Here is a 22,836-nt window from a genome sequence, read left to right on the forward strand (position 1 = left end):
GACGATAAAGCAGAGGAATTCATAATTCTATGAATAACGATTTAAGATTAAGCCCCCGATCATTCGATCATCATCAGACACGCGCTTCCTGAAGTTGCATCGTAATAAGTTTATTTTAATTATGGGAGACACCAACACCATTCAAGTACTTTATACACATATTCAGCCATTTTGCTAAGATAAGGAAGGGAAGACAAACTTTTGAAATAAAAACGAACACGTTTATCACATACGAGTGTAACTTCTCATATAAAACGATAAAATACAGACTAATCAAATTATTAACGAATTTATTAGTTTAAAAGTAAGGAAAGTACATAGATGTTAGGAAGACTGCCTATGCTTGACAATAATTTATGTAATAATATATTTATACGACAATATCATATCTTGACCAATACATATTACTTTAAATCTTAAATATTATTTATTTCTAATATAACGAGTAAGTAATAAAAAACAATGCGGAACATTATCATAGCGGGAAGATTATATTCGTAGTTTTCTATTTAGAGTAAATTTTGTATTTAGCTATTATCGTTTACATATGGAATTAGAAATTCGTCTTTGTTATATTATATACAGGGTATTATTTAAAGGTAGATATTCATTTAGGAAGTAAGTTTACGATCCAAAATAAAACAAAAATTAAGAACGAGGTAATTTGAGGTTGTTTCGCTTTCTGACCTATAAGGAAGTCATGTAAAGATATTAAGCGAAAACCTCGACCAATCAGAGCGCGCGTAGACCGTTCGAGCGGCCGCGGTAGCGAAGGCTACGCGCTGGCGGCCGCGCTTGTACGCGAACAAGTGACTCGACGTGCATCGAAGGACATTGACGCTGCCGCCTAGCGCGTAGCCTTCGCTACCGCGGCCGCTCGAACGGTCTACGCGCGCTCTGATTGGTCAGTGTTTTCCGTTAATATCTCCTCAACGAAGCCCCATCCGAGATTTTTGCAAAGGAAATTGTTGTTCAGAATCGTCTCAGCTACCCCCCATTTCCGGCTCCTCCCCGACTTTTGGAACACCCTGTATATATATATATATATATGTTTTCTTCGTGTTTTTTATATTTATATTTTTTTTTCTCACAATGTAACAGCTTCTTAATAATATTATCGTATTTTTACAAGAACGTCTTAAATTTATTTTCCTCAATCATTATTTCTTTCTTAGTTTATAATCATTATACATAGTTAAAAGTTTCAAAGTTTAACGTTATTCGTTTCGATAGACAACCAATTTTACAATTAACTCATAAACAATAATTTCTCTAGATAGTCCTTTCAAATTATTCGTCACCTCAATTTCTTACCTATTTCTTTGACACATCGCATCCTAAATGTTCAGTATCTGTTAATGTATTTTTCGTTCAAATTTTAAGTGTAACAATATCAAAGGTTTTCAAAAAGATATGAAAAAAAACGTGATAAAACAATTTAACGTTGGTACTTCGCGGCATGATTTTACGGCGAAACCCTACGGATTTTGTTGTGACATCAAAGACCACGATCCGAGATTAACTATTGAAAACAGAAGCGTTGGCCCGCTTTTTTGTCCATATAATATAACAGGAGGTGGGCCCGATATCAGGTTTCGTATTCAAGATGCCGACAGTGTTTCACCTTCCTCTCAACGCAGCGTTCAAAGGAGTACTCAGAGAATTGGTCAGCGAGGTAGACGTCGAAGTGGGTATCAAAGCCGACAGCGAGGTGGATATGATCGACAGCGTGGTGGAGATGATCGACAGCGTGATAAAAATCGAAGGGCAAATGATTCGCGAGTTGGATGGGATGATGAACCGCGTGATGGACAACGTGACCGGCGGAGTACTTACCGGCGTGGTACTTCGAGAACTGATAACAACAAAACTGACGAATCTTTACCTGAACCAATGATCTGTAAACGATGCAGAGGTCCTCTCAAATGGTACTTGGAAGATGAGATCGCAGTTGCCCGTGATAGAATAATGACCACACGGCAAGAGACATATAATGCGGAAATGGAAGAGAATGTTAGAATCGCTAAGAAAAAGGGTACATGATACAATTTTGCATATAGATTTTTTCCGTAATAGTTATGAAAAAATGATATAATAATGTAAGATAGAATTCAACTTTGATGTTTTTTCGAAGACGTATCAATGTACCTACAGAATCAATCGTTCTTTTTTTATTATCTGTTGCGCAAGAATGATAAAATATGAAATAGCGGAAATAGATAGTGTTTATTTATGTGTATTTATGTGAAAAGTAGTTTAGCAGGCATACCCAATACCTTGATTTATTTTGTGGATTATATTAGATGTAGAAATTAATTCTGTGTCTTTATATTCAATTCCTATATTATATTCAAACCTATAGGTTTTATATATATAATTACATATAAATTTATGGACATAGCGTTAAATAAATTTTAATTTATAGGTATTTAATAATATTAATTGTATACAATATATTAAAAAAGTATAAAATTTTGTTAAACAGAAAAAATGAAACGACGTAAAAGGAAAGGAAAATCAATAACACCCGTATCCCAAGATGAAGAAAAATCCTAGAAAACGAAACATTATCTTACATACATACGTTTTGTAACTGATTAAATGGAATGATTGTTTAATAAAGAAGTTATAATCGAAAATATCTGATTGTTATCTCAATATTGTATTTATTATCACTTTACACTGAAAGTAATCAAACATATTGAAACACGTATTAGAAAATATATTTTATTGTAATAGAAATATTTACATAGCCGCACACTTACCGGAGAACGCAATACTGTGAATGCACTACCCGAAGTTGTTCGATATTTATATTCCAATCATTGTACGTATGTACATAATTTATAGTGTCCTTGCATTTTTTGTTTACAACGTACCGTTTATAACATTGTTATTCAATAAGTTAATATAATTACAATGTCAATATCTTCGAGTGTTAACAATATTTGTATTGGTTCTCTAAAATCAGTCACACACGAACTGTTATATACACGCATAATTAATAATCAATACTTGAGATAGACGATACAAATTCAAAGCTACATAAATTTGTAATTTACGTTATCATCGTTAGTATTGATTTTTTTTTAAATATGCATAATCGCATGTATATGATATTGAGTCTCAATAGTAGAAATAATAGCATTATAATTTTCATAGGTAGTCATTTTGTCCGTGAGTGTGCTGTTCACATTATCTACCAATTTTTTATTATAGCTTTGAAAAACGGTCGGTTTATTATGTGACAATATATTTCTGTTGAGGCGCAACTTAAATATATAATAATAGTAATTTTAATATTAATAATAATAATAATAATAATAGATATACATAATATATATAAATGGTTAATCACAATTTATTGTATTAACCGTTTATGAAAAAGATGCTCTATCATCAATTAATAAAATACAACTTATATATCAACTGTAAAATGTGTTATATCACTCTTAAAGCCATTTTAATGTGACCATAAAGCATTATTTAAATAAAAAAACAACCTGTTTGTAATATACCTTGCTCATCAAAATTAATTTCTAGTTCCTGTTTTTAATAACAATTTGAAAAACATAATGACATACTGCATTTGGTATGATACAAATTAAATCTGTTGTACAAATTATATTAGTATTATAACCAGTTTAATTTGGGTCAACGTTAATGCTTTTAAAAGGATTATATAATATCAAGTATAAGAATATAATCGCAGAAAGAAGAACATTATACATTCGTTTTCATTGAGAGTGTTTCTTCTTAACAATAACAATATTAAAGCATGTACGTATATTTTCATTTATTATGAAACATGCATTTTTAATATTGTTTGTCACTAACAATTTGACATAAATTTATGAAACCTTCCTAAAATTTCATATGAAGAATAATAATTGCAATAAATTATATATAAACTAACACCGGTTTACATTGAAGTGAAATTGATGAAATTTGCATACATCTATGTTAAAGTTTTGTATGAAAATAAAATAACAATAGCAATATTTAATGTTTGGAACTTTAATTTTCTATTATTTTTTATTAAACTCCATGTGAAAAACAAAACGAAACATTAATTAATTTATATGATGAGTACGCTCTTTTATTACTCTTTGGTAAACCACCGGAATATATTTTATCATTATTATTTACGTAAACAGATTTTTGTATTAATATAAAAGAGAAAGCTTGTTTACTATTATACACGATCAAACAATATACAGTAATGTTCTTAATTAAGAAGTAAAAACATAAAAAATAAAAAAAATAAAATGTTTAACGTTTTAGTGCTCACTACAATTAAAGCTACGACATATATTTGGGAATGTTGTCCTTTGTTGAAATTTCCTTCTTCGAAGAGAGCACAGTAATATTATTGTTCGCGCATTAGTACCTTTCAATACTTTTTAAGCAAAATATTCGTATAAGAAGACTTTAAATTAAATACTGAATTATGAAGACATAAGCAATAACCTTTTCAAAAATAAAGTGTCGGAATCATGTAAAATTTATGTTCGAATTATAAAGTCAGTCTCTGTACATAATCATTCAGAAGGTTTATCAACCCCTTCCGAATGTGGAAGGTGCTTATCATCTTGCTTGTCGCTAATCTTACATTCGTTGTTTATTGTTTCGACAGATTTAAAATCCAAAGATTGCTTCTTATTCGTACTCTTTATCTCAATATCGTTTTTATTATCTGTTATACTAATGTTTAGTTTATCATCATTTTCTATCTTACATTTTTCATTATCACTCTTTGTTTTTCCTTCGGTGCTTCCAGAAGCAGTCTCTTCATCTAGAACATTTGTCAATGTATTATCTGTTACACTTTTATTTAATTGTGTTTCAATAGATTGCTTATCGGAAGATTTATCTAATTCTGTTGTATGTACTTCAGTATCATGTTCATAAGAATCAATATCTGTATGTGGTTCACATAGTCTTGTTTCATTGCTACATGATTGCGTTATTGAGTTTATTATATTATCTTCAATACTTTTTAACTTCTCATCATCCTTCTTGGTTTCTAGTGGGATTGAAGCTTGCATATCTTCTGCATGTGTGAATTCTGTTTCAGGTCGACCTTCATTTTGATCTAACTGACCTTCATCTTTACTTAGACCACCAATACTCACTTCCATTTCTGCTTCTTTCAGGTTTACATCTTCTTTTACCTTTGATGGAGATACTTCTGAGTGCACACTTTTTACTTCAGATTCATCCTCATTCTGGTGTGAGTGATCTTCGTGTTTATCCGCAATAGACTTATCTTTACTCTGATGTAAATGATCTTCTTCATCCATATTTGGATCTATTTGCGTTTTTGTTCCATCCGGCGTTGTTATATCTTCTTTCGCCATTGATGGCAATTCTTCTTCATGTATACTTTTTGCTTCAAACTGATCTTCACTTCGGTTTAAATAGTCTTCATCTTTATCCGGAATAATATCTACTTCTTGCATTTCAGTTAACTGTGATGTATCTTGTGTTTCCAAATTTTCCACAGTTTTGGTTATTTTTTCAATATCATTATTCTCAAATGAGTCTATATTAGTATCATTACTCCCAGACGGTTTTTCATCCATGTCGGGTTCATCTTTTACGTTTCTTTCCATATTCTGTATTATTTCATCTACAGTGAGTTCGACAATGAAGTTACTGTTATACGAATGTACGCTATCGGTATCCTTTATAGTCATTTTATTCTGATCTTCGAGGTTTTCCAGGGACTTATTTAGTTCTTTATTTTGCTCCTCGTGTATTTCTAGCACTTCTTCTGATTTTGTAATAGAATTATTCAAGTCTTGTTCAACACTGTAATTAATTTGATCCTCTCCGGTTTTAGCCATTGTATCTTGATCTATATTGTCATTATTTTCATTTCCTACATGGGCCTCTAATTCCTCGCTTATGTTTTGGTTTCCATATAAATTCTCTTTTTCTTGTATTATATCTGTATTGTTAGGTAGGTTTTCTGAAAATGACACTAGAGTATCAACAACATCTTTTCCATCAAGAGTCAGTTTAATAAGAATTGGATCAACAGCATCATTGATGATTTCGAATTGAAACTCTGTTTTTCCCTGTTCAGCGAGATCTTCGAACGTTTTACAAGCCTCTGAAGCCCAACAATTTATAGTATCTGGTTTTTGTAAGGCGCAGCGTTTAGCTAAAGTAGGAATATTTATAATATCTACAGGTAACATTCGTACTTCATCTGTAATTGCTGTATTACCATAATCTATGTATTGAACTTCGGTAGAATTTTCAGAATGCGAAAGAATTTTAGCTCTATACCATAAATCATCTTTGGAATATTTTGCAGCACAGATAGTTCCAACTTCAAATGTATTTAATGGAAGAAAACTAGGAGCTGCTTCCAATCTATCCAACATCATATCTAAATCTACAGTGCTGCTTTCAGTTTGAATCCAAAATTCATCTGGTGAATTAGTACAACTAATATATACATTCGGTGAATTTTCTTCGCCTAAAGGAGGCAGTCGTTCTTCAATGATAGGTGGGCAACGTTCACAGAAGTTTGCAAGTAAGTCAGTTACATTCTCTCCGTTTAATGTTAATTTCACCGTTGACATGTCATCTTCTTTCAATACATCCAACAGGAATATTGTTGCTCCATCAGCAGCTAATTTTATAAATTCTGTGCACGCCTGTTCTGACCATTGCGTGATTCCTTCCGGCATAGCTAAGCAACATTTTCTCGATAATGGCGGCACATCTGCTAAATCTGGTGGTATGGCACGTATTTCTGTTGATGTAGCTGAATTTCCGTAATCGATATATATGACTCGTGTAGCATTATCACTGTGTGATATAACGCGCGCTCTGTACCAATATTCGTCATCAGGATATTTAGCAACGCACAACATATTTTCTTTGATCTCATCGACTTTGGGAAACATATCTGCTACGATAAATCTGTCAGTCATAACTTCTAAATCACCAACAGATTTTTCTTCTTGTACCCAAAATTCGCCTGGGGAATTAATATGACTCACAAAAGCAGAATGAGGATCCAATTCAAGATCAACTATTTCATCTATTAAATCATCTTCAGTATGAATCATTACAGCATGATGATCTTCAACTAATTTTTCACTAACACTTTTGTCATTTATCAACAAATCTACTCGTTTTGGAATTCCCTCTGCGATAACAAAGGCTTGTAAAGATTCAACAGATGTAACTAAATTTTCAAACTTCGTACATGTAGTAGCATTCCAATCTTCTGAATCGGTAGGAATAACATCTAATCTACATTTAATTGCATATTCCTTTATTTCTTTCCACGAATCTGAAATCTGTCGGATGTGTCCCGATTTATTATCAATGACATCAGTATTTCCATAGTCAATAAATCGAACAGTCGTAATGTCTTCGTCTGCGTCAAGTACCTGTGCTCTGTACCACACATTATCAATTGTGTACATAGCAACGCATAAACTTCCTTCTTCTAATATTCCATCCACTTGTGGGAATTTAGTAGCTTCCGTTTGAAGCTCATCTTGCTTCATAGAAAGATGTGTAACATCTTCTGCACATTGAAGCCAAAACTGACTAGGAGAGTCTACATGAGATACACATACATCATATTTATGATTTACTGTCACATTATGAACTTTAGGTTGACTTGTTCCAGATATTTCTTGCTGAGATGTTAAATTAAGTGAAGTAAATTTATCACTAATTTTTTCTCCATCACATAATAATTCTGTTATCCATTTCTTGTTTACATTACGAAAAATTGCAGTGAGCTCCTTGTTCGACAAATAATTTTGTAATATATTTAGTTGTTCTCCCACTGTACCATTAAGCGTTACTGGTAACGAAACATTGACAGCCAATTGATGTGGTACATAAAAAGATGGGTCTAAAGTCATTAGTAGATCACGAGTGACTTCTTCGTTATTACCATAGTCAATGAAATTCACGTAAATTCCACTTTCGGTACATTTTATGACTTTGGCACGATACCACTGACCATCTACGCTTTTAGCCGCGCACAAAATACCTACTTCCGGTTCTATTAACTTTCCAGACGTGGGGTAATATTCCTTAAGTGCTTTAATTAAATTTTGGTCCAAAATATTTTCTGTGTTACGCTGTAGCCATATACTAGTAGAATGATCTGCGTATGATACTGTCACTTTATGAGTAGAACTTAAAATAGGCATAGGACATATTGGTGATATCTTTTCATCGACCTCTTCAAAAATACTTATTTTGTTACCCAATAAATCGAACAGTTTTACGATGAGTCTGTAAAAAAAAAAAGGAGAAAATGTATACAGGGTATTAACAAATATGTGGAACTTTTTTTAGGATAAGTCTTCATGCAAATATAAATATTAACTTTACCTGTTATTGTCAACTTCATGAACATATATAATCACTTCTTTCCCTTCAACACATTTTTTCAGTGTTGCATCAGTATCAGAAGATGGCGTAACACCTAAAAGGGAACATTCTATTGCCTGGTTCTGCATAACTGAAAGCTCTCCAGGTAAAGCTAAGACCTGAATTAACAGAATATGGCATTAACAATAATTGAGGATAATCCTACACGAGTTTTAATAAACAAAAATGTAAAAAAGCAAATAATATGTTTTTATTGTAATAAACACGTATAGTGTTTAGGCTCATGTCCTTATATTTAAGCGTGTATAAGCATTTTCTGCTTAATAATAATATACAGGATGGTCCACGCAAGTTACACACCTCGATTAACTCCTAAAATATGTATTGTATCATTCACGCCATCAAAAAAATTATTCATATAATACATACTTTAGAAGTTAATCGTGGTATGCGAGTTGTATGGGCCACTGTGTATAAAGCAATGCAGTATTAAGTTAAAAATGTATACATAATACGTTAGATATTAATAGCCTTAACGAGATTCTTATGAAATTTATTCTACTCTAAATATATAATTTGCCAAAATTTCAATGCAGCAAGTATGGTATTAAATAACTCCTACACCTAGCAGTAATGTTATATTACCTATAGTTAAATTGAATTTAGCATGTACATTCATGTTGGTTTTTTTTTTTAAAAACTCACGCAATCTGAGAGAATTTCATCATATGCTCCAGAATCAATTAATTTTACATTAAAGCCTGTGGATCGTGAATGGCTATTGATTACTGCTCGTCTCCATACTCCATTTGAATAAACCAAACAACCTGTGCTCAGGCATAACTCATGGGCTGATAATCGTTGCATCACCTGCCATTGTCATACTTATCCTTACCAATATTATTAACTTGCAGTTTTTTATATAACCATATTCAAGAATTTGAATGTTAAATAAATTAATAGTAATTGATTCAGTATTATTCTGCTCATTCTAATGAGAAGTATAAATATAAAATATATATAATAGTAACTGGTAACTGATGTTTTGAAGTCTCTCATTATTTTAATAACTATTTAAAAGTTGCAATTATTAAATGAATTAAAATTTATCACTCAGAAAGAAATTATTCTATAAATATACATATGTGTATATTTTTTAATAATAACATTTTTCAATTTATTTATTATGTATGTATCATGTATGTATCATTCAATCCAATATACGTTATAATATGTTACAATGTTTAGAGCATGCAATATAACACTTTGGTTGTGAGAGACATATGCATACATTCAGACAAAATAATTGTTTATTTATAAAAGACGTATAGTATGGTACGTTTTGTTTAATATATTTAATTTTCTTATTATGCTACTATATATACTATCGGACACTATGTCACCTGCTTCATATTTATGTGTAATAATGATAATGTACAAAATATTTCGAATATAACGACATAATTCAATATTAAAATTAATTTTATCTTAACAACAGTCAAAGTGTTAAAAATAAAATCATTTATTAGTGAACCTGGATATTAATATCATAAATTATACACGTTACACCTAAGTAAGCTAATAACATTTGAAAATATTTAAATAATACTAAATATAAAATATTATGATTCATTTATATCAAAACTTACCTGCCTTACTATTCTATTAAATGCATTAAGTTTACAGATTTTAATTAAGGCAGAATGCTAAATGACGGGAATATTGTTATGCGTCCTATATAATTTGGTAGTAGAAAAATCATGACAGGTCAGAGAGAATATTACATTTTACTGATTTAGTTATTAATACCATACATCGTGCAATGAAATGTAAGTAATATTTTATGATTACAATAATGTAGATTAGTAATTTTTGCACACAATTGTATGTCTAATGTACCGACAAAAAATATATGAAATAGTTTATATCAACTAATCAATTGAACAATTACGTTCTTGATTAAATATGTTACTGTTAATAATAACAATAGTAATAATATTCACCTATATTTAATTACTCAATACTATGTAGTAATATAAGTTAGATGTATTAAGTAAGTTTTATGTACCAACAATTTTCATGCATCAAGTACATAGTGTTTGTTAAAAGTACATATGAAAAATAATGATATTATATATAAGTATATAAAACATACCTTCGGATTTTTGTCAGCCATATATGTGTCTATTAAATCTTCACATTCATTAGCGGATGGAAGTCGAACGTACAATTTAGATGCGTTTTCTACACTTGACACTTTCACCCTAAGTGCTTGACCACTTAGAAGATTTATATCAACTTTTTCTATCTCATATAACATTACTGGTATGGGATTATTACTATCTATAAGTAAAAGAATAATGTACATATATTTACATATTGGATGATTATTAATACGCGGCACGGAACGTGTTAAAAAACCATAATCTCTTTTTAGTTTATATATTTAATCCATTGTCATACACGCAACAGTAGTATAACGTTATAAAACGTTATTAGTCAATAATTACTTGGTATTTTTTCATAAAAAAAGACTATTTTCCAAAATAGCTACAACAATTATAAATGGAAAAAAAGAATAATTCTTACCTGCAGAGGTGTCATCTGATTTATTTGTCGAGGCAAGTGATGCAAGATTTTTTTCGACCAATGTAGTAGCTACGTCGTTCTCGTTATTGTTTAAAGAAATTATGTATTTATTATCTATTATATCATGAAAAGTACACTCATACTTGTCAGCATTAAAACAATTATCAATTGCTTCTGTATTTACTTTAGACCAACTATGGCCATCTTGTGGAATAATATTTAATAAGGAACACTGAACAGCTTGTTTGGGAAGATGTAACAATTTCTTTTCTACAGAATAAATCTTTTGAGGATTTACCACAGCACTATTCCCAAAATCTATGTAATGTATAAGATGTCCATTTAATTTATTTAATTCTATGACTTCCCCACGATAAAGAGCTTTGTCCTCAGAGAATATTGCTATTACAGGTGATCCAATCTAAAAATAATGGTAGAAATATGTTCATTACACTTTATGTAAAATATAGATACTCACAGATTATTGTCTTAATCAAATATATTACTTTTAATGTATATGACACGGGTTCTCTGCCAACATACATCTTTTGAATTTCATTCATCATAATTTTGAATTCATTTTCATTGTCAAGTATTTGACAATAGAAATTATTAGGATTTGTAAACCATGTAACAATTACGTCTTTTCTAGTTCCCGGTGAAAAAGAGATTGTTTCCCACGTAGCATTCAAAGGAGCATAATCAGGTTCAGTTAATTGTCCTGTATTAGTAGTAATTTTACTACGAGATATCGCTACGTCCTTAGCTTTTAGAAAACTCTTATCTTCACAGAATTCTTCGTTTATAAAAGTGCTTATTGGAGAACCATTAATAATTTCTCGTAACAAGACGCCATATATACCATTTTCTTCAGTTATAAATTCTGCTTCTAATGTTTTCCCACTAACTTTATCTTCAAAAATGTTTGTTTTGCTCATATCAAAACTAATGTCTTTTATACCAAATAATTTACAGTGTATAGATTGTACTGGAAGTTTTAAAAATTCCTTTTGAATTGTTTTAATCTTATTAAACTCGACTGTTTCTGTATTTCCGTAATCTACAAATTGTACAGTTGCACTGTTTCCTTCAACGGATTTGATTATAGCTCTGTACCATTTCAAATCTTCCGTATATTGAGCAATGCAGTACATTCCTTTGCGTATTTTGAATTCTTGAAGTAATTCTCCACCAGTTTCATATATTGATGCAATATTTTCCATTAAGGAATCTAATGCAGCATAATCAGTACTTAACTGAATAAAAAAGTCAAATGGACTGTTAGTAAAAACTACTTCGCAAGTTTTTGTAGTTCCAATAACTATACTAGGAGATGGAATATGAAAATCTTGTCTTCGCATAGGACTATATCTTCGCCCACCTTCCGTATTACTACTATATGCAGTGTTTGACTGAAATAAAAAGTAATAATTCAACATTCATAGAGCATTAGCTATTAAAATCTATACATATCGTTGAGTATCTTGTACCTTGCTTTCTGATGCCCTATGTCTGTATCCTCCTCTTCTTTCTCTAAATTTATTACTTCCATGATAAGAGTCACCTATTAACAATGTACATATTTTAAAAACATAGTATGCATTTTAAGTAGCTTTATTTTAGCAATACAATAAATTTACTACTCTGAACTTACTATTTATTTTTGTAGCCTTAACACTTCCATCAGAGTCTTTATCACTCGATCTGCTACTTTGCATTCTCCCAGAAAATCCTTCATGTTTGTGATAACCTTCACGAGAAGCATTGCCTTTCCCCCGTCTACCACTACTTCTAGATGACGTATCTGAATCTTTGTCACTCCAACTTTTATCAAAAGTATTACTTTTTTGAGCATATCCTGAAGATCTATTTCTACCACTTCCAGCACCTCTTCCACCAGGACCACTTTTGGATGGTTCATTATAATCATTTTTGTTATTCCATGTATCTCTTGTATTTCTGCTATTGGAAGAGTCATCTCTATGAAATCTTTCATTTCTGGAACCAATACGATGAAAATTACTTTTTTCATTTCTACTTTCATACAATTTGCCTTCATTTGATTCATCTTTCCAAGTTTTAGACTTATTTCTTTCTTGAACTGTATTGGTATTCTGTGTATCATGCCATGTATCTAATTGACTCTTTTTTTGCCACTTATTCGTATTTTCACTGGAATACAAAAATAAATTAATATTATAAATAGAACAATATTTTCACAAAAGCATTAAAGTCAACCCATTGATCATTAGTTTTTATATGACTAAAATGCTGAAAATAAATGTAAATATGCCAAAGGGGAAATATATTTTAATATTTTCTAGCTTAACATTTCAGACCAAAGTTATCTGTAATTGACTATAGTAGTACTATTATTTTCTTTAAAAATAAAAAAAATAAAATTTTGTGATAATACCTTTGATTTAATTTTGATGTCAGTTTTGTAGTATGCTGATTTTCCATATTTTGAAAGTTTGACTCGTTTGTCACTTTTTTATCATCACCAATCATGCGTAACATTTGTGACTTAATGCTTTCCATCTTTTCAGGGTCATATAATTCTACTACTATACCATCTGGATTTACATCGATTACTTTCAAACGTAAACGCTTCTCCAAAATCAGTAATTCAAATTGATTATGAATTTCTTGAGTACATGGCAAAACTTCCCAACCGTTTAAAATGCATCTAATTGCTTGAGCTTCTAACGTTTTAATTAAATTGTCATGCATTAAACGTAGAGAACTTACAGTCACAGTTTCTTCATTACCATAGTCTACATATAAGACCTTCACATTATTTGCATTTATGCCAAGTATCTGTGCTCGGTACCTAATAATGATATAATATGAAAGTAATAAGTTTATTATTCTAAACATAATCAGAATCAATGCTTTCTGGATAGAACAAAGTATTAATGGACGTGTTTATATATGTTATCACACTATACAACTTACCATTGATTATCATATAAAGCAGCACAAGGAAGTCCAATTTTTAGTTGAGCTAGATTTAAAATAGGCGCATTTTGACAGAATTTTGCTAGGCAATTCATTATTGATTCAAGAGATGTACTGTTACTATCCAGTTGTACAAAAAATTTTCTGCAAGATTCCACGAATGAAACATGAACTATTTCTTCAACTCCTCTTGACAACTGTTTTGATTCTTCATATCCAAATGATGAAGTCATAGGTGTTACTGTAACTGGTGTTGGAAATGCTTGTCGAAGAATATTCTTTATATTCTTTCCGTCATCGTATAAATCTCCATATTGAACCAATGGTGGTCCTTCTGGTGGACGAACATGTAATCCAAGCAATTTTCCTGACACTATTTGCTTAAAATATTTTTTCATTTCATCTGTAACGTTTAACTCGTGTACACCGCTTAGTGTGAATCGTATAGAAAGTACTTTAGGATTAATAAAATGAGATGGTAATTGGAAAATATCAGCATATGGTAACACTTCTGTATGACCAAAATCAACATAATAAAGTTTACACTTATTTTCCATTACAGACATCACAACAGCTCTACATAACACCTTATCTTGAGTGTAACGGCCTAAGCATACTGATCCCGGTAAAGGAGGTTCTTGCAGTGGTTGTATTGGATGACTGTTAATTTCTTTCATAAGCATACTTAATACTTGAGATGTACTCTGAAGTTGTACAGAAAACTTTTGTGGACCATCTTCTACAAAAGAAACATAGACTTCGTGTTCAGATGGTACATCCAAAACACGCGATTTAAATACAAGAGCTTCTTGCATAGGTGTTTGCATCAAGTGTTTTTGTTGAGCTGTACAATATAAAGGAACATTTCGTTGATATCTGTGAATATCACTTTCTTCACAGTGTAATGAGTTCGGATTTTGGACAGGAGCAACCGGAGTACAGTTATTGCTAATGAGGTGTTTGCTTGATTGCTGATAAATTGGCATTTGAGGTTGCTGCACACATTTTAGCCTACAAAAATATATCCAAGCATTAGTAAATGATAATAATTAACTTTCTCAATATATGTTGATTAAAGTCAATAATGCCAAGTACCCAAAGTATGACTACATTGACTATATTCAAAGAGACGTATATTTTACGTATATATATTTTCTATACAAAGGTATAGAACATGTGTTGAACAGACCTATATTTGTGAATATTGTGTGCTTATATACAATACAGAAATAACATATACAAGGTGGAGCTGCTAACCAGTTACAGAGCACACAATGTTCATATATATAGGTCTGTTCCATTGTATCAAGTATAATATTTCACGTTTCCAACTAAGTAAATAATAAAGAAGAGTAATAAATTTACAGGACAATATTTTAATATTTATTCTTAGTGTAGATGCTTTTTTTATACTATAATAGGAAAATTATATTCTCATAATTTCCCATCATTTAAATTTGATTTTGTTATTAAAATTAATATGCTAAATCATATTCTTTATTGGTTAAAACATTAAGATTCTTTATAACAATAAGTCGTTTAACTGTTTATTTCTCTTAAAATCAATGTTTTCCTTCATTTTATAGATCTTGCATGTACAAAAATAATTTTAAAACTACAAATATAGCAATACAAGTATAACATTCATTATGTCTGCTCAGAATGCTTCATAAGAACAACAATTGTGAAAATAAAATTAAAAACATTGCAATCAAATAGTACTTTACTGTAGTATACATAAAGTATTTGCTGATAAGAAAAAAAAAATAAATACCTAAACATATCTGGTACTGTAGCTCTTACTGCCATATGTCTGTCAATTAGCAAATCACTGAAATTTTCATTATTATACCACAGTTTAATAAAACGATGATTATTAATCACTGCGCAAATTAATATTTTATATTCATTGTAACATAAAGATTTCTTAATCGATTCAATTATTTTGTTCTCCCAGATACCATTTACAGGTAATACATTCATCAATGTGAATTCAAATGCCACAGGTGGAAATGATTGTAGAGATTCTGAACCAGGTATATTTTCTATCAAGTGAATCTCTTGAGGTGGCAACACTTCAATATTACCATAATCAATAAACTGTAGAACTACCATACCATCGGCACGTATATTAATTACTCTGGCCCGATAATATCCCTCATTTTGAAATCGAGCACAGCAAAGTGCATTTATACGTAGGTTACTGGTCCGTGCATCTATACAACCCTGACTTCGAGCAAATTGTTCACCCAAGGGTAAAATCATACGCTCTATACATGTCGCTGAATTTTTGTCAACTTGACCCCATATTTTGAGGAGCGAATCTTCTGCTTCGACATGGGTCACAAAGATGATCAATTCAGTGCTTTGTTGCATACTCATGACGTTTTACAGTCTTATGTCTTCTTATATGAAGCACTAACTTTTGTTTCATACACTAATTTCGTACAATCTGAAATACCAAAGTTTGTTAAATAATGCGAAAGTATTTTTACTTAAACCTAACCGTTAACCGAAACTGGGCCACCTTAACTGAGAGTTACCGAGTAATGCGACCGGAAGGTCATGCGGTTTCGACCGTTCTAACTTAAAATACTTTTTCTCGACTACATTACTTTTTGTTTCTTTCGATTTAGTAATTATTGCTTTAAACAATTTTTTTTATTTTTACCATATTGTATCAAGACATCATGTACTTATTCCATGCTTTGATAACAAAGAATCATTCGATCTTTTGAATTTAGTTCAAAACACTTATAATAACAATTTTCATCAAAGTTTTTCTATCAACAGTAACGTTTTTCTGTTTATAACATTAACATACATTTATAAATGACCACAATTGCGACTGAAAGTACATTGGTACGTAAAACGATATTCTTTGTATGATATTACGTACGAAAAAATGTATGTCAATGTTGCAACTAGAAGTCTACAAGTTATACAAACTTTACAAATAGTATTTCAAACACATTACTTCTAATTAATTTCACTGATAACCAATGAACGTTAATATTCTTTGTCAAAATTTCTCTTTCGTAAATAGCTTTGAAATCCAACGGTTGACCGGCTTTTTAATACCACATGGAAGTTTCTTTGACTACACTTTTGACATGTTTTGGTGGCGCGAAAATTAAATTTATTATGCATTACTGTAGTCACATGTGCATTTTGTTCTATATAAGTAAGACGAAATGTGGATGTATTTTAACACTTTTTAAATATATATTACAAATAATTCAATAAAATCCATTACTACTTAGTTAACTAATATCATTACAAATACTATATGGTATACTGAATGTAATTGAATAGTTTAATAGTGTTAAACAATTGATAGAAAAATATTTTTTACAAACAATAATCAAAATTTAGGATCTTTTTAACTATAAATCTTTCCAGTTTCTAAATTTTTACTTTCGAAAACAAATGTTAAATATAAATATTTCGAGATGTGCTACTATATGAGCCATAATAAAGCTTTTCAGAGTCCGAGAGATCCGCGTCACTAACAATTAGATACCTCTAATATATTTAAAAAGACAATTCTTAGTCTCGTGAGAAACATTTCTAGTATAAGAAGCAATATTATAGTCTTTCGTATCGGATCTATCAAATGAGTTCATCGGTGAGGCTCGCAGAGATGCCAGATTCGGTTCGCGGATCACTGGGTCGATGGTGGCGCTGTCTATGTTTCTATTCCCATCATTTACGCACATGGTCATTCTAGTTGATCCTGGTTGATCCTAGACTTCCGTTTCGTCCTAGTTGGGTATTCCCAAGTATTCCTAGGTCGGTAGTGATGCGCACGAGACCTTGCGATATCGAGATCTGGACACCATGATTATTTCAAATTCTCGTCGAAATCTCAACAAAATTATGTACTCGTATCTTTTAAACTACTGGATTCCTAAATTTTTAACTTACATTTTCAGACTTTTCAGGTCAAAAACTACAAGATTTGATAAGTTTTAACAAAAAAAAAGTGGGCCTCTGAGACAAAGTTCAGCCTATTAATTAAAGAACAAAAGCTTAAAATGTTAATGAAACAAAGGATGCTTTAAATATCAATTTAATACAAAATTTTTGTATATACAACTGGAAGTAAATCACAATTATTTAATAAAAGCATATACTTTTAATTTTTAACAACCATTACAGTATTTCACGATGACAAAAGAAAGTACCTGCTATGTTTCTTCACATTATATACTTTGTCAAAAATTAAACTCTTTCAAGATTTAAAACATTGTTCAAAGCTAGCAAAATATCTTTTGTAGGTAGTGTTAGTCATATTCCAAGCGATTTTATGAGATAAAATGAATTCTATTTATCTATGATATATTTATTTGTTCATAACAATATTCAAAGGGTTTTGATGAAAATCTTGAAGAAGTTTTTTGGCAATTTCTTATTAGAGATGTTTAGAATCTTTCATTCCTAAATAGTACGTATATTGTATTTATGATATTATATTAAAAATTAATTATGTTGGTATTGATTATAACTAATATGAGAGAAACCACAATACATTAAATATGTAACTAATATTAAGTAGGTATTGATTTAATAAATATTGATAATAAAAAATGTTAAACAATTGATAGAAAAATATTTTTTACAAACAATAATCAAAATTTAAGATCTTTTTAACTATAAATCTTTCCAGTTTCTAAATTTTTACTTTCAAAAACAAATGTTAAATATAAATATTTCGAGATGTGCCACTATATGAGCCATAATAAAATACATGATTTAGCTTATCTTATGTACCCCAAGAACTAAAATTCAACATAAATAAAGTACTTACATAACACACTTAAAGACAATATATCTTTTACAATAATAGGTGTAGAGAATTCCTTAAACTTAGTCATTCTTTACTTTATGTATTATTTTCAATCATGGTAACAATTTTACATCAAATGCTTGAAAACTACTTAAACAAAAATAATGTTCAATTAAATTATTGGCAATATCAATGCAATTATTATTATTATTATTATGATAAAATTGATAAATCAGAAAGAAACACGAAGATGACCTTCAATAATACTGTTAATAAATCGACAGGTGAACATCCGAGCACGATACTTTGCTCTCTGCATCAATTTAGATCCCATTGATTATAACAAATACAAGAAAAATGACAGTACATCTGTTATATATATAAGAATAGAAGTATTGTTAAAGTTCCCAATGTGTTATACTTCATTTATAAATAAAAGGTATTATCATTTGTTCATGAAACTCTTAATTATCCTCAGCCACTTACAATTACAAGTTATATCATTTCTAATAGTTGAAAAAATTACATCAGAATTAAGAAGTATCACTACTACAGTATAAAAACTGTATGGAACGATACAAATTTCCCCTTGGTAGAACATTTCGTAAGATGACAATATATGAAACTATTAGATACTAATTGAACATTTCTAAAGCTTGATAATTCACAATATGCACGTGAACGCTCAAAATATTTATTCGTTTAAATATGAAAGACTTAATTGTATTTAATTGATTTGTTTTTAATAAACACCACATGGCGATGTACCGATTACATGTTAGTACATCACATATATGAGTGTTCTATATCCTTAAACATGTACACGAATTTTATATTTTTCATTTAATAAGATGCCACATTAACTTTAATAATATTAAAGTTTTCAAAAACGAACTTCTAATGAATAGGAATTGTTAAATGTTTGTACTCATAATGTAGGATGAGTGGAAAGTGATTCACTTTCCGCAGTTTCTTCTAATTCGTTATCTGTACTCAAAGATAAATGTTCCCTGAGCACTAAAGAACGCATTTGCTCTAATACCTGATGTAAAGACTCTGATCTTTGTTCCAGTCTATCATTTAGAGGAGTAGCATCGCCACTTGCTGTGCCACCTGCTGGGGTTTGTGGAGTATTACTTGGTGGTACTGGGGTATTTGTTCCATCACCTGTACCTACGCATATAAAATTATATTATTCAAGTAATTAACACTGATAAACAGATATTTTAGAAATCTTGGGCATCGTTTTAAACATTGTACCCATATTGTCACTTGCAGGACTAGCTGGTCTTTCCGCTCCCCTTATTTCTCTGATGATTTCTTCATCTTGATTATTTAATCTTAAACCTGCAACTCCTTTTTTGGGAACATTGTATAAGTCACGTTTAATTCTTCTGCGTCTAGAAGGATCGTTTCTACGTAACTGAAGCATGGAACCAAAATCAGCAATATAAAGAAATCCTGCGATTAATAATTCACAATTCCGTTTGCCTTGTTTATATGCTGTTTCTAATTCATGGCTTGTGCGTTGATCATATTGCCACCAACCTGTAACAACATAATTCAAAATCACAGGAGTTATATTTCCTATAATAAAAAAAGTTTAACAAAATATAAACTACAAACATTGAAAGCATCTTAGTTGGGGAGTTCGTAAAGAAAAATAACTTATGTTCTGCAATACAGAAGTTTTATTAGAAATATACATTAAAACTAAATTTTAATTTTTATAATAGTGAGTCTTATAATTTTTATGTAATACAATATTTTACATGGAACTTTATATGCAGTTTTATATAAAAGTATACATAGTTTTATGAATTTTCATGCAAATTATAAATGCAGTCAAGAATACTGTATGCCAATCATATTTGTAGAAGTTTGAAAAACACGAATACAAATTAATGTATTCCTGAAACACCTTTACAGGGTGCATCTGGTTTATCGCGCTTGATGTTACGTTTATAACGTGGTTTATATTTTCTGTATTGGCATTTATTTTTAAAGTCAACTATATAAAGCATGCCACAAATTAAAAGTTCACATTGGATGCTACCAAGGTTGTAAATAGTCTCCAAATCCCTGCTGGTCCTTGAATCATATTTCCACCAACCTATGAAGGGGTAGGATATAAACTTCTATACTTCATCACATCTTTTCAATTGATAATGAAGTTATCTATTTATTATTTTTAATATATTAATAAAATGAAATTTATTTATTATTTACAATAAATGTAGCATACTATATTAATAATACTTTAGAAAATGTTATGTCTGCATATTCTTGTATATGATATACATATACAATATGTATAATTGCTGGAACATATATAAATGATCTCATAAAAATTGTAGCGAGTCTAGGTGGTCAAATTTACTTTATAGTGTCAACAATTCAGAGTTAGACTGGAGAGGTTCTGTTTGGGTGTTAACTCTTTGAATGCTATGGGCAGATCTGTTGACACTTGGTTCCTATGCGAAGATCATCCCATGGTATTCAAAGGATTAAAACTTCAAAGGTTTGAGTATCACAAGATAAGAGACACTCAAGAAAGAAAAAGCAGTATTGAGTGCAAGGAACAAATTCTATGGTATTATACTGATAAGCAAAAACTATATAGTTTTTATCAGTAATACACAGTAGGATTTGAATATACTATGGCACAAATATGATTTAGGATTGAATCTACAAAAACGTAAAAAATTTAGTCTACATAACAATAAAAATAATTTTTAAGAAGAAATTTTTCAAAGAATGAAAAACTAAAAGTTCGTGACAAAAACTAAAAATAAACCTAACTCAGAATCAGTCAATACAATCTTATGACCAATAGGTCACTATCCTGGAGAAAAAACCTATTTAGTATTTTGTATCCAGCAAGTATATCACTTAAGAGATAACACAAAAATGACATGGATAAATTGTGTTATTTAATCATTAATTATAAATAAATATTCAGTTCAAATGAGCTTATCAATATTGCCCACAGATGTATTGAAGGACTATTCATGAAATGCATATATATTCATTTATCTTTGTTTATATAAAAAAGGATACTTTACCATTTCTGCCTTCATAAAACCACTGGTATTCCTCCTCAGAATGTTCTGATTCCTTTTGTGCTTCATCTACATCTACCAACTGTGGTCTGTCAAGAAAATCAGGTGGAATTTCTTGACGACACATAGGACATCTTTTGCTTTGATTCGCAACACCTTTGACACATAGGTAACAATATACATGATTGCAAGGTAATTTTGCAGGGTATATACATGGTTGAAGACAGACTGCACATTCTGGTACAGTTGTTGACCCTAATGAAAAAGAATAATCAATTACATCACTATTATTCTCATTGTTTTAATAAAGATTAAATAAATCTTCTTCACGTTTTATATATGTTACAGTAAGTGAGGATCCAGTCAAGTGTAAATAATGCATGTGATGTAACAACAAAAATCACTTCTTTCAGCAGTGACATAAATTAAAAATTCGAACGAAATATTATCGAGAGAGTACCAAATTACTTATTGGTAATAAAATGGTCCGTAAGATTTGATTTGTGCGACTCACACATTTCTAAAATAATTGCGTGAAATATGTATATACCTTCCTTTTCGTCAGACTCCTTTTCTTTGTCTTTAAGTGTGCAATCTGCTTTGTCTTGCGAATTAAGCTTCGCTTGAGCCATTATTTTAAAATCAGTTTACTTCTTCATTGAGCAAAATTGGGGATTGTGGATTTAAAAAGTAACGTAGATCATTTTAACGAAACTAACAGAACAGAATAGAACAGTCAACCATAAGCCACCTTCGTTGTTTACGACATACCAGGGGTTCTGAATGGTTCTGAACTCCCAGAAGAGCTCAACTGATACGTGAGAACCTCTAAAACAATAGCTCACTTCGCAACACTTTATAAACGGTATTTATATTTTATACGATTCACGGTGTAAGAAAGATAGGTGGACAGAATGTTCTTTATTTTAATTGTATTTACGTAAATATGCATGTTGTTTTATTTTTGGTTTTTATTTTAAAGTAAAGGTATACGTATCATTTTATCGACTATACAGGGTGTCCCAAAAATGTTTTAACACCCTGAAAGGGGTGGTT

The 22,836-nt window shown here is 30.4% G+C and overlaps 3 protein-coding genes and 1 long non-coding RNA gene across 9 annotated transcripts; 2 read left to right on the forward strand and 2 right to left on the reverse strand.

The window, feature by feature from the left end:
* Positions 1-1,060: 1,060 nt before the first annotated feature.
* On the forward strand, positions 1,061-4,177 carry LOC128891156 (uncharacterized). Its single transcript, XM_054150410.1, has 2 exons — positions 1,061-2,035; positions 2,486-4,177. The coding sequence occupies exons 1-2, from the start codon at positions 1,414-1,416 to the stop codon at positions 2,554-2,556; spliced, it is 693 nt and encodes a 230-aa protein (XP_054006385.1). The 5' UTR covers positions 1,061-1,413; the 3' UTR covers positions 2,557-4,177.
* On the reverse strand, positions 2,712-17,026 carry LOC128891129 (tudor domain-containing 6-like). Of its 5 annotated transcripts, none has more exons than XM_054150357.1 (12): positions 16,907-17,026; positions 15,704-16,381; positions 13,927-14,940; positions 13,385-13,801; positions 12,623-13,140; positions 12,459-12,532; positions 11,475-12,380; positions 10,969-11,389; positions 10,535-10,722; positions 9,085-9,249; positions 8,380-8,537; positions 2,712-8,280 (listed from the first exon to the last, which is right to left on the reverse strand). In XM_054150357.1, exons 2-12 carry the CDS (start codon positions 16,309-16,311, stop codon positions 4,542-4,544), a joined length of 8,208 nt encoding a protein of 2,735 aa, XP_054006332.1. In that variant the 5' UTR covers positions 16,312-16,381; positions 16,907-17,026; the 3' UTR covers positions 2,712-4,541. The 5 variants fall into 5 exon arrangements, with proteins under 5 accessions (XP_054006332.1, XP_054006330.1, XP_054006331.1 ...); XM_054150355.1 differs by lacking the exon at positions 16,907-17,026 and adding an exon at positions 16,601-16,884; XM_054150356.1 differs by lacking the exon at positions 16,907-17,026 and adding an exon at positions 16,473-16,884.
* On the forward strand, positions 4,937-9,078 carry LOC128891162 (uncharacterized). The gene is made up of 4 exons (XR_008460767.1): positions 4,937-5,077; positions 5,157-5,233; positions 6,331-6,547; positions 8,442-9,078. It is a non-coding gene; the product is annotated as an uncharacterized LOC128891162 (long non-coding RNA).
* A 1,709-nt stretch (positions 17,027-18,735) lies between the features above and the next one.
* Positions 18,736-22,830, reverse strand: LOC128891155 (E3 ubiquitin-protein ligase RNF146). Of its 2 annotated transcripts, XM_054150409.1 has the most exons (5): positions 22,331-22,830; positions 21,784-22,035; positions 20,775-20,831; positions 19,979-20,266; positions 18,736-19,891 (listed from the first exon to the last, which is right to left on the reverse strand). In XM_054150409.1, the coding sequence occupies exons 1-5, from the start codon at positions 22,410-22,412 to the stop codon at positions 19,647-19,649; spliced, it is 924 nt and encodes a 307-aa protein (XP_054006384.1). In that variant the 5' UTR covers positions 22,413-22,830; the 3' UTR covers positions 18,736-19,646. The 2 variants fall into 2 exon arrangements, with proteins under 2 accessions (XP_054006384.1, XP_054006383.1); XM_054150408.1 differs by lacking the exon at positions 20,775-20,831.
* Between the last annotated feature and the right edge of the window lie 6 nt (positions 22,831-22,836).

This window comes from Hylaeus anthracinus, unplaced genomic scaffold, assembly GCF_026225885.1.
Source record: "Hylaeus anthracinus isolate JK02 unplaced genomic scaffold, UHH_iyHylAnth1.0_haploid 12001, whole genome shotgun sequence".
NCBI lineage: Eukaryota > Metazoa > Arthropoda > Insecta > Hymenoptera > Colletidae > Hylaeus > Hylaeus anthracinus.